At 49.8% G+C, this 16,833-nt stretch overlaps 5 protein-coding genes across 5 annotated transcripts; 4 read left to right on the top strand and 1 right to left on the bottom strand.

The window, feature by feature from the left end:
• Positions 1-24: 24 nt before the first annotated feature.
• On the top strand, positions 25-1,480 carry fen1 (multifunctional nuclease RAD27; the record flags this gene model as incomplete). The annotated part of the gene is made up of 5 exons (XM_073759944.1): positions 25-37; positions 100-185; positions 272-276; positions 338-899; positions 959-1,480. The coding sequence occupies 5 exons, from the start codon at positions 25-27 to the stop codon at positions 1,478-1,480; spliced, it is 1,188 nt and encodes a 395-aa protein (XP_073617059.1).
• A 1,955-nt stretch (positions 1,481-3,435) lies between these two features.
• On the top strand, positions 3,436-5,430 carry BDV17DRAFT_259234 (histone H1/H5 family protein). Its single transcript, XM_073757410.1, has 7 exons — positions 3,436-3,620; positions 3,716-3,741; positions 3,901-3,923; positions 4,047-4,177; positions 4,326-4,384; positions 4,439-4,618; positions 4,676-5,430. Exons 1-7 carry the CDS (start codon positions 3,551-3,553, stop codon positions 4,790-4,792), a joined length of 606 nt encoding a protein of 201 aa, XP_073617060.1. The 5' UTR covers positions 3,436-3,550; the 3' UTR covers positions 4,793-5,430.
• A 1,362-nt stretch (positions 5,431-6,792) lies between these two features.
• BDV17DRAFT_44445 (1-phosphatidylinositol-4-phosphate 5-kinase) lies at positions 6,793-9,854 on the top strand. The gene is made up of 3 exons (XM_073764526.1): positions 6,793-8,017; positions 8,089-9,049; positions 9,101-9,854. Exons 1-3 carry the CDS (start codon positions 6,894-6,896, stop codon positions 9,569-9,571), a joined length of 2,556 nt encoding a protein of 851 aa, XP_073617061.1. The 5' UTR covers positions 6,793-6,893; the 3' UTR covers positions 9,572-9,854.
• A 991-nt stretch (positions 9,855-10,845) lies between these two features.
• BDV17DRAFT_280819 (proteasome regulatory particle lid subunit RPN3) lies at positions 10,846-15,001 on the bottom strand (the record flags this gene model as incomplete). The annotated part of the gene is made up of 5 exons (XM_073759945.1): positions 10,846-11,007; positions 11,073-12,283; positions 12,958-13,078; positions 13,147-14,444; positions 14,515-15,001. 5 exons carry the CDS (start codon positions 14,999-15,001, stop codon positions 10,846-10,848), a joined length of 3,279 nt encoding a protein of 1,092 aa, XP_073617062.1.
• Positions 15,002-15,225: 224 nt separating this feature from the next.
• On the top strand, positions 15,226-16,713 carry BDV17DRAFT_44515 (uncharacterized protein). The gene is made up of 4 exons (XM_073764527.1): positions 15,226-15,509; positions 15,576-15,696; positions 15,760-16,125; positions 16,178-16,713. The coding sequence occupies exons 2-4, from the start codon at positions 15,632-15,634 to the stop codon at positions 16,485-16,487; spliced, it is 741 nt and encodes a 246-aa protein (XP_073617063.1). The 5' UTR covers positions 15,226-15,509; positions 15,576-15,631; the 3' UTR covers positions 16,488-16,713.
• The last annotated feature ends 120 nt before the right edge of the window (positions 16,714-16,833 follow it).

The raw sequence follows: 16,833 nt of genomic DNA on the forward strand, positions 1-16,833 counted from the left end.
TATCTGTGGATTAACAGGCTCAAAATGGGTATCAAGCGTGAGTCAGATTTATTCCTGTGGTTAACACACCTATCGGGTTGTCGTTAATACATCCACTAGACCTCTATCAAGTGATCGCGGAAAATGCGCCCGATGCCATCAAGGCAGGAGATATCAAGAATCATTTTGGCCGAAAGGTTGCCATCGTACGTTACGTCTTCTTCTGCTTTGCTCTTTTATGGCTCGAGCGTTGCTCTCCAAACCCACGGCTAACATATCTTGTGATTTACAGGATGCGTGCGTTATTGCCTAACCAACGGCACCAGACTCGCTAGAGGTTGATACTGATGCGCAGCAGGTCAATGAGCATATATAGCTTCCTCATTGCCGTGCGATCTGAAGGCCAGCAGCTTATGAGCGACACCGGTGAGACTACATCTCACCTTATGGGCATGTTTTACCGGACGCTGCGCATGGTCGACAATGGAATCAAGCCTCTATACGTTTTTGATGGAGCCCCGCCGAAGTTGAAGTCGGGTGAGCTAGCTAAACGGAGTGCGAGGAAACACGAAGCAACCGAAGCGCACGAGGAGGCGAAGGAGACCGGCACTGCGGAGGATGTCGAGAAGTTCTCACGACGAACCGTGCGCGTGACAAGGGAGCATAATGCGGAGTGCAAGAAGCTCTTAAAACTGATGGGAATACCTTACATTGACGCCCCTACAGAAGCGGAAGCGCAATGTGCTGTGCTTGCTCGGGCAGGGAAGGTCTACGCTGCGGCTTCCGAGGATATGGATACGCTGTGCTTTGAGTCACCGATCCTGCTAAGACATCTTACCTTCAGTGAGCAGCGGAAAGAGCCCATTCAGGAAATCCACTTGAATCATGCGCTGGAGGGACTAGACATGGACCGAAATCAGGTGATTTCTTTCCGCTTACCGTGACTCTTTCCTTGCTAACTTGTCTATCCATCATTCAGTTCATTGATCTTTGTATCTTGCTCGGATGTGACTACCTGGAGCCCATTCCCAAGGTCGGACCCAACACCGCGTTAAAACTGATTCGGGAGCACGGTACCCTAGAAAAGGTGGTCGAGTCCATTGAGAATGATCCCAAGCAGAAATACGCCATGCCAGAATCATGGCCATACCAGGATGCCAGGGATCTTTTCCTCAAGCCAGATGTCCTCGACGTCAATGATCCGGAATGTGACTTCAAATGGGAGGCGCCAGACATCGAGGGCCTCATAAACTTCTTGGTGAAAGACAAGGGATTCAATGAAGATCGAGTGCGTAACGGTGCTGCTCGGCTACAAAAGAATTTGAAAACCGCACAGCAGTCGCGGCTAGAGGGCTTCTTCAAGCCGGTCGCAAAGACGGATGCGGAGAAGGCAAACCTCAAGCGCAAGCACGACGAAAAGATTCAAGAGCAGAAAAAACGCAAAAAGGACGAGGCAAAAGCGAAGAAGGAAGCTAAGGCCCGACCTCGAGCTGCTGTATAGCGCGCGGTGCTCATGTCTTGAGGTTAAGCGAAGATACAGGCGGGCATGGCCGCATGGCTGGGATTGGCGTTCATCGGGGTAGCTACTGCTCAATTCGTTTCATCGCTATTTTGTAATCATATATGTAGTCTAGTCCTTGGCCCTTTCAGTACCTGGGTGCGCTCTTGATTTCCGGGCTCGCAAAGGCCCCGTCTCAATTCGCTGTTGCGATCGATATCATCGGGATAGGATGGCCGCCACTTTTGAGAGAGTTGATTCATGCGATCAGATTCTCGGTTTCTCAATGCATGGTTAGTGGGCTTCTTACTTGTCTAATACGGTTCTTACGCGTAAGGCATCTTGTTTGTGTTGATCTGCTTTGGTGGCGGGTTATACGCGTTGTGGAACGCCACTTTCAAGGACAACGGTCTTCTTCCAGTGAAGTATACTTCTGGTAAAACAGCCAGTATATGGGTAATCACGGCTTGCATGTACTAATAATATCCTACTACAGAGTGTATCATCAAGGATCTTTCTGTAATAAGGCCTGATCGCAGTCTGAATGTGAAGTGCGTGGTTTGGTATTAATATATATATATATTTGATGGTTTGTCAGAAGTTGGAGACTGGCATGGTCTATGCTCACAGTATATGAGACTTCAAGCAGCCGGAGAATGAAGCTGTCATTGTCCCTGCAACACAATCTACGACGAGGTTTCTGCGTGATTCTCTGTTACGCATTACCTGAAGCCATGGTTCTAATCAAGCGTCAAACGCCTACCCAAAACACCTCGAGCATTTGACGATCAGCGCGTAGGCATGACTGAATGCTTCATACCAATAGTCGATTACCATGAACATCTAATCCATGGCCAGGTGATCGCCTAAGATACCGTTGCGGCACGGAAAGCCTCCCACCAGCGCGAGAGTGGCGTGTCCATCAACAACCTTCCCAAGAATGCTCGATAGCCAATCAACAAAAAGCCAAACCATGGATTATGGTCTAACCTTATTATGCCGAAGCGAGGCAGTGATTAGTCTGGGTCGGTTGTGATGTTACCTACCAGCCTAGATCACGAGTAGAGCCTTGGGGCCGATATCTACTACATCATTCCCCGCTCGTGATCCAGAGCCCAAGGGACCAGTATATACATAGCAGTGTTTCATGAACACGTAGCGCAAAGGCAAGCTCTGTCGGGTGTCTGACTAGTATAAACAGATACCCCAGTCCAGTCCGCTGCCTAATGAAGGGTTAGGATGCAAAATGCCAGGAGGCCATGAGCTTGACTGAACCGCAGAGATATTTGGGGTCGTATCTAGGGATCCAGAGCCTGAAAGGAACCGTAACTCTGAAGCTGCGCGTCGACTTCTACCGTACTGAAATAGATAATAAAAAGCGATATGTAAATAAGGATGGATACATTCATCATAGTAGCCAAGCAAATGTTCGAGGATCCTGTCTGCGCATTGAAGGTGCAGCTCGCGCATGGAGCGACAAACACAGCAGATGATGTGACTTGGATGCCACGATCACCAACGGCAAAGGAGTGCTCCGACAAACCATTGAAATGCCCTCTGAGAATTGAACAATTTATCTCTGGGTGAATGGAGTAACCGGGGAAGGGAATGGGGGAAGAGGGAACTGGATACTAGGACGCGTAGGAAAGATAGGAGGGAGGAGTGCGAAAGCACGGGATCAAGAACCAGATGAACAACAACCTTTGATGGACGTTTACTGCCTAAGCACAGGGTACTAAAATCTGCAAAAAATAGCTCGATAATCTAGAACGACCAACCAAGCGAGAGGAAGAGTCACAAAGAAAGAGAAGAAGAGCGCGAGGAGAAAAAGGAAAGCAAAGAGGGATGGGCTTGACGTGTTTTTCGCAGCGAGTGATCCTGTGTCAACACCGGCTGCCCTATATAAAGCGCGCGTGCCCCGCTGTCTTCCCTCCCTTCCCTCTCGATTCCCGACTCCTTTCTGCTTCCACCACCCACCCACCTGCACTTCGCTGCCGCCTGTCACTGATCCCCAGATCCTCAAGATCTTATCTTCATAACCTTTTTTACCAACACACGTAATCCCCCTCCAAGATGCCTCCCGAGAAAGCTACCACCGCGGCCAAGAAGTCCTCTGCTGGCCCAACTCACTCCTCCTACCGTGGTATGTTTCTCCTGATCTTTCCACACCACCACTTCGCATCGAGATGAGTCTAGTATCGTCTTTGTCGCGAATGAACGCTGACTCGTTTCATATAGATATGATCAAGGTCGCTATCCTGAATGTGAGTAGATCACGTTGTTTGTGGGCCGCCATTATATGACGCTGTCGGGCGGGAGCAACCCCCGACCGTGACACGCCTACCGAATGTTAACCATCCACAACGTCACGTCGGACTCGTTTTCTCTCATCATGAAATGGCCGCTAACATCTTTTGCTTCAGCTAAAAGAGAGAAATGGCAGCAGGTATGTTGTTTTGGCGTTCTCACTCGCTAGAATGCCAGCCGCTTTCTGGAGATGTGGCTACCTCATTGTTCCCCTGTCGCGATCTTGTCGCGTCTTATGCTAATCATTGATTTCACAAAACAGCCGCCAATCGATTAAGAAATATGTGCAGGCGAACAACAAGCTTGCCCCTGCTTCGCAAAACGCCTTTGACAGCCAGTTCAACAAGGCGATCAAAGTTGGTGTCGAAAAGGGCGATTTCCTCCAACCCAAGGGTAAGCCATTCATTCGTCGCGCATCTTCCAAGCAACACTTGCAACATGCCCCCTTTCTACCTCCTAGGCAATGCCATCTTGCTCAAAAGCGCACTGTTATCTGTTGCCTCACGAGTACTCCGGATATGCTGACAAGTCTAATTTTTAGGTACCTCTGGTCCCGTGAAGCTCGCCAAGAAGGAGGCACCTGCTAAGCCCGCTGCGAAGGTGATCAATATCCCTTATGATATGTGGGGTATGCTTTTACTGACGCCTTTTCAGAAGCCTGCTACTGCCACGAAGGCCGCTAGCGCCAAGACTACCACCAAGAAAACAACCACCAAGAAGGCCGACAAGACCGAGAAGCCCAAGCCCAAGACCAAGAAATCTACCGCCGGCGTTAAGAAGTCCGTCGGCAGACCCAAGGCCAATACTGCGAAGCCGCGTAAAACTAGCACTGCCGTGAGCCGCCTTGATATACCTTTTCTGTGGGTTCATTGAACTAACTTGCGCGAAAAGGCACCGGCTGTTGTTGACAAGCCCAAGGTTGTCAGCGTGACAAAGTCTGGCCGGAAGACCACGACGGCGGCGAAGCCCGCCGAAAAGCCAACCAAGAGGACTACCAAGAAGGCTTAGACGTGTAGCCATACTTTGGATATCGTTTCGAGCGTCCTGTCTATCTTTGACATGGGTTTTAGGTGATGTGCTGCGGGATCTTCTGGGTCGTGGCCCTACTTTCCTTCTGATGTAATTTCTTTGCTTATTTCTTTTTATGCGGTACGTCTGGGAACCTCTTGTTTTCTCTTACTATATTGGTCGGGCTGGCGTCTTGCGATGAATTTCGAACTGAACTGGGAATTGTTACCTGCTTGCTGTGACCTCCTTTGTTGGATTTGGGAATGGAATTGTTGTTATGTCTACGTCAGTCGTCAATACTATTTTTCCCTGCTGGCGGTACTGTAGTAGCGACCCCTGCCGCATAGGCCTTGTGCAGACGTCTTGACTCCAATTTCCTTGCTGATACACTTGCTGATACAATGGCTGGATCACGACTCATGAGACATGTAGTAGATGGTCCTAAGTCAGAGTCACCATCGGCCATGTCTGTCGTGCCATCTCCACATTTACACTTATGCTTAGGTGCTACATCATCACAGCTCACCGGATAATCTTTCACGAATACGTGTGCAATGTCTAACGCACAACTGAAGATCTCAAGGATATCATGATATAAGACTGATAAAACTATAAGATCAATTACAAGGTCAAGCATGTTTCTGAAGTAAATAGCACTCACGCAACAGCTGTAAGCAAGCAGTAAATGTAGTTTAACCATCTTTAGGTTAATTCTCCTAGTTATCTTCTAGGGTTCACGTAGCCCGCGATGTTCTGTTATTATTGCCTTCCAGCTGTCACTGCTCAGCTACTAGTAGTAGTGCAGAACTCCTTGGTGAGGTCGAATGATTAGGGTTCGGGGCATAAGATTATGCACTGCATTGATCCATGCTTATTCACGACAATCTAACAGTTGGGTCAATTGGATGAACCACCATGGCTAGATACAAGTCTTGGAGATAGTGAGTATGTTCACTGGGAAGGAGGACAGCTTCTGCTTGATCGAACGGAATGGGGACTAGTTATGGGAAGGGCTGTCTTGGGCTCGACATTGTTTCTAAATATAAAGATTACATGTTGATAGCACCATACAGAATACGTACTCGAGACAAGTACTTATCCTGTAGTCGTACCTTACGGCGGATCAAACTGCGCTCCTCCTAGGGCATCTCAATGTGTGAATGCTCAAGCTACATATAGAGGCTACTAGGGGTAGCTTACTCTTGAGGTCGAGTATGCTTCATGGACGAGGTGATGCAACCCTGCACCGTGGAGCTGAAAGGTGGAGTAATTACTCAGTAGCAACCGCCCGGATCCCCTTTCCTCATGACATCTAGGCAGTATAGCAATAACAACCCACACCGTGACAACAACCAGCTAGATAATGCCATCGACTCTGCGAAACAAAATAGCAGAGACAGAGACCACTATTGACTTGAGGAAATCATCAGTTCAGTCCCCTCAGCTTAATATATAGCAGTAGTAGTGTTAGTGCGAGTACTCGGCGTAGTTGAATATTACGTGCTTACCATACCAGAACGGCGCTCTGGCTGCCCAGTGCGCTTCGTTCATTTCACGACTTCCGTGTCTGTTGCTGTCCTCCATGATCATCATCAATTCTCTGTTCCGTCGCCATTCTCCCTCCGACAATCACTCTCCATCCAACCGTCCTTCTTCCTTTCTTGGATACTCAAATACCCAGTTATTCTCCGCCTGTCCTCTCGACTTTTTTATCTGCTGTCATCGCCCTTCCACGTTCTTGCCTGCCCCCAACTCCGCCTTCCGCAATCTCGCATACACGAACACGCTGTCGGAAGTGCTGTGCTGTCGACTCTTGCCTTAGCCTCCTGTTCTGCCCTTCGGAACATGATAATCGGTCTTTGATCAATCTGCCACGCCGCGGCTGGCCGCTCCTGTGACCTACAAGGCATCGCTCCGGGATCTCAATTGTATCTTCTATCGCTTCCCTGTCTGTGTCATCTCTCGCCCACTGCTTGGTCGAAGGTCTTCAGCAATATCATTGCCTGTCCTCTTCAACGTTGTCCCTGCATTTGGACTTTCCTTTGCTGCATTCTCATAATCCATACGCCGTTCGACCCCCCGGCGTTTCCCTCCCCCGACCATGCCGTCATTTTCGAACGATTACCCTTCCCAGACGGCCACCGCTACAGCTACACAACCCCGGTCTTTCGGCTCGCCGCAAGAAAGACCACATGATAAGAATCCAATAGGGAATGCCTTTGTCTGGACAAATTGGCCGAATGGCGACTCCAATCACCTTGACACTTCCGCGACCGATCGCCAGTTCCCGAACGGTAGCACTTATTCTTTGACGGGGCCCCGATCGAGCGCCAGCTCGTACAATCGAGACTTATTGCAGTCGAAAGACGGCAACTTACAGTCGTTAGGGAACGGTTCGGCTCGCGAACCGAGGGAGGGGAGACCATCATCTACCATGATGGACAGGGAGCCTCGTAAATCATCCGACACAGGAGTTGGCTCGACGACGGCGTCTATCGCTAGTCAACAGGTCAATGGAACACTGATGAGCCACCGATCGCCCAACGGAAAACACTTGGTGAATGGGGATTATCCGCGACCGTCCGTCGATGAGTTGGTTAGCTCGGACACAGCGGCCAATCCTTCAGTCGCGCGACTGTCTACGTCCCTTCCCGACAACGCCGGTCATCTCACTCCAGATCCTGGCCGTCTTTCTCCAACCCAGAAAGGTAATTATCGGCATTCTTCCCCCCCAATCGCAGCGGGGGTCAATCGTAGCAATACACAAGATTCAGCAAACTCCAGCCTCCGACAACGACATACTTTACAGGTTCCTAGGAATACCAGTGGCCGTCGAACTAGTCGCGATCAGGACGAACTTGCGTACAGCAGTGGGCGTTTATCTCCAACAGCGGGCATCCGTCGTTCCTCTCTTGGTCTGGCTCGCCGGACCACTAGAACGAATCAGTCCGACATCTTGGTGGATGACGCGAACCCGGATGAAGACGCAGCGCGATGGGCTGAGGCCATCAAGCAAAGGAGAGCTTCAAGAAAGAAACGCCGGGATGAGGAAGACGATGATAGGGTTGTTGTAGGAACGAAGGTTGATCGAAATCATGTCAACTGGGTTACGTCCTACAACATGCTCACAGGCATTCGGTTTACCGTATCTCGAATAAATGCGAAAATGGATCGGGAGCTGACTCCTGCCGACTTCGAAGCGAAACACAAGTTTTCGTTTGATATGTATGCTTGAATCTCTAGTCTTCTGACAATGCTGACCCTATCGACCTGTACTAACATTTGCTCCTCTATAGCACCGGCAATGAGTTAACGCCATCTGCTCAGTACGATTTCAAGTTCAAAGATTATGCTCCCTGGGTCTTCCGCCACTTAAGATCAAAATTTCGACTTGACCCTGCCGACTACCTAATGTCCCTTACAAGCAAATACATTCTTTCGGAGCTAGGATCACCCGGAAAGAGCGGCAGCTTTTTTTACTTTTCGAGGGATTACAAGTATATCATCAAGACGATTCATCATGCAGAACACAAATTACTGCGCAAGATTCTTCCTGAATACTACAAACACGTGGAGCAAAACCCAAATACGTTGATCTCTCAGTTCTACGGTCTCCATCGGGTCAAGATGGCCTATGGTCGCAAAATTCACTTCGTCGTGATGAACAACCTCTTCCCACCACACCGCGATATTCATTCCACGTTCGATTTGAAGGGATCTATGATTGGCCGTGAGGTGAGCGAGGAGTACATCAAGGACCATCCAAGATCCACCATGAAGGATCTCAACTGGCTTCGAAGAAATCGTCAATTAGAATGTGGCCCAGGGAAACGTGAATTCTTCATTGCCCAACTTAAGCGCGACGTTGAACTACTTAAGCGCCTTAAAATTATGGACTATTCACTTCTTGTGGGCATACATGATCTGGAGAAAGGGAATGAAGAAAAGCTTCGTGATAAGACTCTCCAAGTCTTCCAACCTGGGGCTGATCGCGAAGAGGATATTCATCCTAATATGTTGATGCGCACTCCCTCCAAGCTTGAGAACGAACGCAAGGCGCGCGAACTTCGAATGCTGATACAAAAGGAGCGCCCGGTACCCCTTGACAAAGCAACCGCGAAGATGCCGGAAGAGATTCTGGACGAACGAAAATTTCATGTTTTCTACTCCGATGATGGTGGATTTCGAGCCACACACGAGAATGGCCAGCCGGGTCAGGAGATCTATTATCTTGGCATTATTGATTGTTTGACACACGTGCGTCCCCCAACTCTACTCATGAGATATTGAGTCTAACAATTCGAGCAGTATGGCACGGTTAAAAGGATAGAGCATTTCATCAAAGGTCTCACTCATGACCGGACTCAGATCTCACCAATACCCCCGGAGGGCTACGGAGACCGCTTTGTCAACTTCATCAGAAAGATAACCATGTCCAAGGAGGAAGCAGACCGAGAACGAAAACCCGAAGCCGCCGATCCGGCAAGTTGCATAGATCAATCTCTTTCGCCAACGGAGAATGAGCCGTCAGAACATGTCTCGGCGGTCTCTACCTCGGGCATTCAACCGGCAGACGCCGGTAACTCTGGGCCCAGTACGTTACCTATTGTCGACGAAGCTGGCGAGGCTAGTAGTGTCGGTGGACACAGTCAACGTAGTCCGCGGTTTCCCTCGCCTCACTTAGATAAGGAGCTACCATTGCCGCCAGAAGATACGCGGCTCTCTGGAAAGCAGAACGGTATCATTCACAATGGGCAACACCTCCCCATCTCCGCCTGATGAACATGATTCCCGACAATTCGACTCACGCCCTGCTTTGTTATTCTACCATTGCTATCCTAATTCTCGGCGACCTTGATGATATCTCCCTTGCAATGCTTTCATCTCCTCTGTTCCTAGGGCCACAGGCTATTTTGTCCTCGCCCATCTACGCCATGAACGCATACCGCAATATTCCACAAAGTGGAGAGCGACTTTTTGATGTTTCTATGATTGACGCGAGCGCTGTCATCTGGTTATCGAACACTCACTACTACAACCATGATGATTGCTCGATCTCAACTCTGATTTGTCCATCAGCCTGCATCTCAAGCTCCTTAGTTGACTTGGATTGAGTCAACATCTGTCTCATTTCACTATTTTTCACCAACCAAACTAGTCAATCACAACAGCTGGTCTGCTTGAAGCCTCTGCTATTCTGAGTGCCTGGAGAGCATTCCATCTCACCTGTCATCCATTGATTCTTATGTTTCCTTTTGTCCTCATGCCTGTGAAAATTCATTCACTGGGTGCTTCAGACGGCCGATATGGCCCACGCTCTTTTGTCTCTCTCCTGATCTTACCTGTCACGTGCTGATTATAGTCATTTGACAGTGTATCCTAGTTTTCATTTTGTCTTTCGTCTTTCTCTTCATTCCATTGTATACTTGATGGACACCCAACTTTGGTTGTGCGTGAGACTGTTTTGAGCGGCTTAGGATTGCCAGTTTACTTTTGTTGCTTTTCATGGCATTTTGTCACCTTGTGTCCATAGAAAGTTGATAGAGCAGTGCGCTATTAGAGGATTGATACCAATATTGCTTTGCTTGTTTTTGAGGCTGATATTCTGTAAAGTTCTCGGGGTGCGACATGCAGACTTTGGTTTTGGTTACCTTGAACGCTCGCGGAAGATGTTTGGACTAGGTCAGGTCAAGACACTGCGGGTAGTTATTATACAATCGTTTTCCGCAAAGATACACCGGTCAAGCTTTATATACTGTAATTCTCAGATTCCAGCTGAGCCATCAAACCAGAATGGCAAACAGTAAAAACCAGAAGATTATGAAGTAACCAAACGAGATCAATGAGAATACTAATACATAGACGGATAATAAAACAGTACCAATAAAACGGGGTTGAGCTTTCGTAAACCAAGCACATGAATTTCGAGACGGACAGAGATCATTATAAGCGGACTAAGTCCGTAATTTTGGCTTAGCCGTCCTTCTGACCTGGGGGTTGACTCCGATTCGAGTCTCAAGGATGGCCAGATAATAAAGCTCGAAAAATTGTGTTTACTTCCTCCGGTTCATGGTTTTCACGCACATCTCGATAAGCCCAGCCTTTGCCTCGCTCTCGGGGAACGGGCTGATAGCCGCAATGGCTTTGTCTGCGTATTCTTGGGCAAGAACACGAGTTTGTTCAACACCGTTAGTGCGGTAGACAAGATCGCGAGCCTAATGCGAGAAAGAAAGAAACGATTAGCGATATTTATTGTAAATGGATAGGGATGCATCCATACTCTTTGCACATCTCCTTCCTGGCTGAACTTGCGACCAACCAGAGGACCAAGTTCGGGATTCTGTTTCCAGGCAAATAGAAGGGGTGCAGTTGCGAGACCAAGTTCTAGGTCTGCACCGGCAGGCTTGCCTAGCTCGACACCGCTAACGGTGTAGTCGAGCATGTCGTCTACCAGCTGGAAGGCTAGTCCTAGGTTGCGGCCGTAAGAGTATGCTGCCTCGACCACCTCGGGTGAGCTGTGCCCAAGCAAAGCGGCTGCGCGACATGATTTGCTGATCAGGCTCGCTGTTTTGAGGTAAGTTTTCTGCAAATAGTATGAAATGGTGTTATCTGTGAAAATGGGGCTCGTCTCGTCAGCGGCGGTGTTTTTGAGCTGCATGAATTCGCCTTCAACAAGATTGGCGATTACGGTAGCAAGCAGCTCAGTGACCTCAGGATCACGTAGACGCGCCAGAGCAACAGAGGCACGGCCGAGCAGGAAGTCACCAGCCAAGACAGCCATTTTGTTTCCGAATTGAATGTTCGCGGAGTTGGAGGACCGACGGGTGATGGCATTATCAATGACATCATCGTGAAGGAGTGAGGCAGTATGAATCAGCTCGGTAATCTCGGCTAGTCGTCGTTGAGATGGAAGGATGTTCTCATCGCCGGCGAAATCATATTGACTATCTGCTGCAGAGGACGAGGAAGACGTGAACCGCTCCAGATCTGGATTGGTATCGGCAAGGACGGAAGTAGATGTGATAGGATCATTCACTGACGTAGACAAGGTCGATTCCCTATCCGACACCGATTGATTCTGCCGTGGAGTCAACGCGGTTGCCTGAGACATTAACAGAACCAGCAGTGGGCGCATATGCTTGCCCTCGCTCCGCGTATAATATTTGGCCACTTTGTCCAGCGTGGGATGGCCGGACCCAAGTAGCTGACGAATATTCTTTGAAAGAAATTTGAGTTCTTTCCCTACGATCCTCAGTGGATCGACAGAAATGCCAGGAGGAGCCTTAGGCAAGCCCTTGAAGAGCGTCTGAGCTGCAGATACGGCCGCGCCGAACGGAGAAGCATCTTTTCGCCGAGATGGGTGGTATTTGCGCGTTTGATACTGGGATTGGTCTAGGAGGCGGTCATTGCGGAGGCATTGCCAGCAGATGGGTGCTGTCTGAGGTGTGGCGGGCGATGTGAGTACCAGCTTGCGAGCTGGAACTGCGCGAGCTCTCATGCTCAATGTCAACAGACCAAGGGAGCACAACGACTCAATGAAGCATGTGCACGTAGAGTCGTAGACAATGGCTGCTCTAGGGCGAAGAAGTAGACATGAATTGTTCGGCGGAAGCGGCAGCAGCTGGGGAGATGTGAGGTCGAGTCCGCAAATCCTGGAGTTGGAACTTGGAAGTTTTCCTCCGGCGGCGAGTCGGCGGCGGACCGCCAATCGGGCCGGAGCGGAGCCTCAAGAGTCTACTACACTACACCTTGACAGCTAGAGTACTATTCTCCGTCCTACGCAGACTACGTAAATATGCAAATCATACCACTGCTCTGATCGGCCCACTGCAGAACCTCTTCGCTGGATATCAGCGCGAGTTACAAAGACTTGTATCCACGCCTCCACCAAGTCGAAGAGCGTGGACCAAGGAGAGAAACGATATGATGTTTCCCTGTTCTTTAAAACAAAAGGAATAATTTAGCACCGAGGTAGCTATCGAAAACTTGCAATAAAACTGGAGCATTTGCCGTTGTACAACACCCGAGCCACGGTGCGATAAGAACACAAAGTAGAAAGATTTCCATAATCTTTCAAAGGACCAGAGCGCATGTGCGAAAGGAAAGAGAATCCTGCATGAGCATATCGCCCAGCCAAGGCTTTTAGATGGCATCAAAGTCTCCACCTGCATCCTCATCGTCTATGTCGCCCTCCTGAATTTCCTTGGCTAGTTCCCTCTCGCGTTCCCTTGCCTCCTGCGCACTCTTCAGCTCAAGACGATGCTGATTCATCGGGAATCTCATGGCCTGAAGAGTAAGAGTGAAGTTAGCTATCGGTTCATGGATAGAATGGAATGCCACGGGGAACAAGTTACCTTGACGCTCTCGTCATGAAGGCCCAGGCATGCCCTTATACGTTCATGGAAGACTTCGCCAGGTTCCCGAGTAGCGTAGATATCTCCGACCTCCTTGCTTTTCATGAACCCTCGCTCATGGTCCAAGGTGGCTTCGATTACACCGTCCCGGATGGCTTTGGCAACAATGTATTCGGCGGACTCTTCACTATCCAAGCCCAGGCGAAGGCAGATGTCCCTGAGAGAGATACGAGAGTAAGAGAGAGACATCATTCGGATACCAGTCTTAATGACGTTCTGTCGGAGACGAAGGATGAGGGTGTATGTGCCATCTTTCCGGAAAGTCGAGCTGTATGTATTTACGATATTCACGAATCCGTCTAGGTCACCCACACTCACGGCCTGGACGAGCAGGAAGTAAGGATGTAGGGCCCGTTCGAGAGTCGCCTGTCGGAATATCGCACGGTCGGGAATATCACCCATCAGAAGCTCAACAACTACAAGTAGCTTGTGGGAAGCTTGGTAGAACCCACGGGCACTGTGGCTCGAAGGGGATTTCCGGGTGGCGCCAATCAAGTGCCCGTGAGCCTCTGTATACTGCAGCTGAATCGCTCGGATACGGCCCAAGTAATACAGGTAGCGAGCAATCTGGTTGTTCGACGCAGAAGGTGGGAAGTGATTGTGGGAAATCAATAGGTCAGCTTGTGAGATATGAGAGGTCGACAGATAGTTGCGGAGGAGGAGTGTCATAACGGTGGCCTGAGTGTCCGCATCTTTTCGAAGAACGGCCGTCCGAAGGGCTGCAAGGAGTGGTTGGCGGATTGAAGTGACAGCTGCAGCAGGAGACGGGGGAAGAGGAGCAATCTGCTCGAAGAAGAGGGAATAATAGAAGTACACTCGGGCGGCAAGAGAATCGAGTGTACGGCGATTGAGGGTACGAAGTCGTTCAATCAAACTGGTCGAAAACTTCGCACCCTTCTGAATCTCCTTTTGATCGTACAGGTAAACCTGTACCAGAATAGACAGATAAGTGTCAATCTCAGGTAAAACATCTTTCAGAGCAGGCTTCGCCTTATCCGCATCAACCCCCATCTTCGAGCTAGCCGCAACACTGTCGAAAGCGTTCGCTTGATCGATCGCGCCCAATAGGAAAGATGCAGTGGAACTGGATTTCGGGTAAGCGTTCACAATGACGTCTGCGAGCACATCTGGCGCTATATATTTCCGCATTGAGGAGATCGACCTCAAGACACGAAGGGTGAACCTGGGATCGAAATGGGCGACCGCGCGTTCAAGAAGTGTAAAGTTCGTCTTGATATCTGAGTGCATTCGATAACGATCCTGTTAGCAAGCGTCGCAGCCTCTAACCAAGGCGCAATGACAACAAACCTTGAATAGCTTTCGTCTTAGGATCAACCCCCGAGTCAAGCTCCTCGCCTTCGGTACCCTCCATGGTCACGTCACCTTCCTGGTCCTGGCCTTTTTCGCCGGACGCCATGGAGCCCTTGGTGGGAGGCACTACAACAGTCATTTTCTGGTCACGTTTCCGGTCCTTGCTGGTGTTGAGTGAGGATGTAGGCCCACCTGCCGTATCCTCTTCCATCTCGATATCTTCAGACCCATTTACGCCATTCTTTATCGAATCGGTGCCGTTACTATGCGGCTGGTCTCGCTGTTCTCCCATGCCGGAGTCTGAAGCGGTGTTTGAAGAGGCAGCTTTCGTGGGCTTGGTCTTGTTGGCAGCGGCGCGGGTTGGCGCCGGCTTATCCTTATTGGAGCCCGAGCCTTGGGAACCAGAGCGGGTCTTCTCACCGTTGGTAGAGGAAGAGGTATCTGACTTGTTGTTTGACCTCAGAGAGCGCCTCTCAGCCGGCATTTTCTTTTGGTCTGTGGGCAGCTTCGAGCTCAGGTGAGCAAAACGGGGACCGCGGGTACCGAAAACAGAAGGGGTGATTGCAGGCAACCGTTCAAGGAGATTTGTAAAGAAAGAGGCACTGAGGAATAAGAAATCACAGATTTTGCAAGATTCCGAGAGAAGCAACAGCGAGATGAAGAACAGGGGCTGACAGAGAATGAAGAGAATGGTTGATGAGGTGGTGATGTGATGTCAAGGCTGGTCTCTGGACAGCAAGAGAACCAGCGCAGGAGCTTAGTCAGTATCAGCGGCTGGGACAAAGCTTACTCCGTCCCGCGACTGCTGGTGCCGTAGCAACGCGACCGTGTATCTCAATTGACCAGCAAAGCTCTGAATGGCAAGTGAAATCCGGGAAAGATACGTAGCGCCTACTCCAGGCTCTCACCGGCATCATTTCTCCTTTCTTGACTCTCTGCGGTCTTATGCGTTTCGCGGCGACACGGAACAAGCGCCCGAGGCAGCAGCGAGAGTACGTTTGAATATTTCTTGGCAAAACACGGTAACAGGAACTGTTGACGAGAACTATACCTCCAAGAGACAGCACAAACGAACTCGGAGACCACAGAGAGCTCCTACTTCCCTGAACTGAAAATGTCGCTCTTAGAAAACCACCTGGAGCAAATCATGCTCTCATCGAATGCTATCGCAGAGCTACAGTGAGGACAGATCCCGCCAACTGCGGACTCCTACAGCAGCAGTGCTGACAGCCTGACACTCAGTTTTCCCCCTCCACGAATCTTCACAAATGCCCTTCTTGGCACCCATGATATCACCTCCTTAATACGCGATACCGAAGCCCATGAAAGAGCTTTGTTCCAAAGCGATCCGTCCGCTAAAGCGAGTAGCGCCCAGAGAAGAGCCACTATGCGTGCGGCTCAATTCCAACAAGAGGTGGAAACAGAGTCCATGGCAAGCCGGATATACTCAGCTCGAAATAATAGAAATCAGTCAGCTGTTGCTAGGGTGCTTGGCTCCGATATGATGGAGGAGATAAAACGTTCTGCGAGAACCTCGAGCAACGGCCCTCGCGGCGAAGTCAATATTGACCTTTTGCTTAGAGGTGCTGAAATACTTTGCAACGTATAGTAAGTCAGGACCCGTACGAATCTCCATCAATATTGCTGACTGTCGGCGAAGTCCTGTTCCCGGTGCTCAGGACAAAATCTCCAGTCTTCGTTATCGCAATCAACTCATTTCAGACTCAATCGCAGAGCTGGAGGAGCGAGTAACTAGGAATACTGCAGAGCTTGAGAGAATGAGCCGTTCGTATAATGGCGACTACGATGATTTTGTTGACCCGGGCTTCTCGAATCACGAGACGACAGGTATTACCGACGCCGACCTCGTCCAAGAATCCGACGAGATACGGGAGTTAGAAAGAAGGAAGCGAAGCTTGGAAGACCGCGTCAACGGCATGGAGCGCGATTTGGGCGGCCTGATGGGATGAGACGCTAAATAGCCCTGTCGGTCATTCCTAAGGAGGAGGCTGCTCGCAATCTATGTGTGCTGCTTTTGACACGATAATTTTCCCGCTCAGCAATACTCGAGAGCTGATGAACTTAAGCAATACAATAGTCGGTTGCGTTATCAGAAGAGCAAACGACGGGAACAATATGACGAGCGCTCGACCGTTCTACTCTTCACGCTACAGACGCGGTAAGATGGTTTGGGAGAATCATTTGCAGAAGCTATCCGGCACTGTATGTGGAGATAGCCCTTGCCGCTTTCCACGATCCTGCAGTTGCAGTGGGCACTGCGATCAGTCCAGCAGCACCAAGGCAGCGCCTCTCATG

This window comes from Aspergillus undulatus (genome assembly GCF_047715775.1).
Source record: "Aspergillus undulatus strain CBS 261.88 unplaced genomic scaffold BDV17scaffold_15, whole genome shotgun sequence".
In the NCBI taxonomy this organism is placed as follows: domain Eukaryota; kingdom Fungi; phylum Ascomycota; class Eurotiomycetes; order Eurotiales; family Aspergillaceae; genus Aspergillus; species Aspergillus undulatus.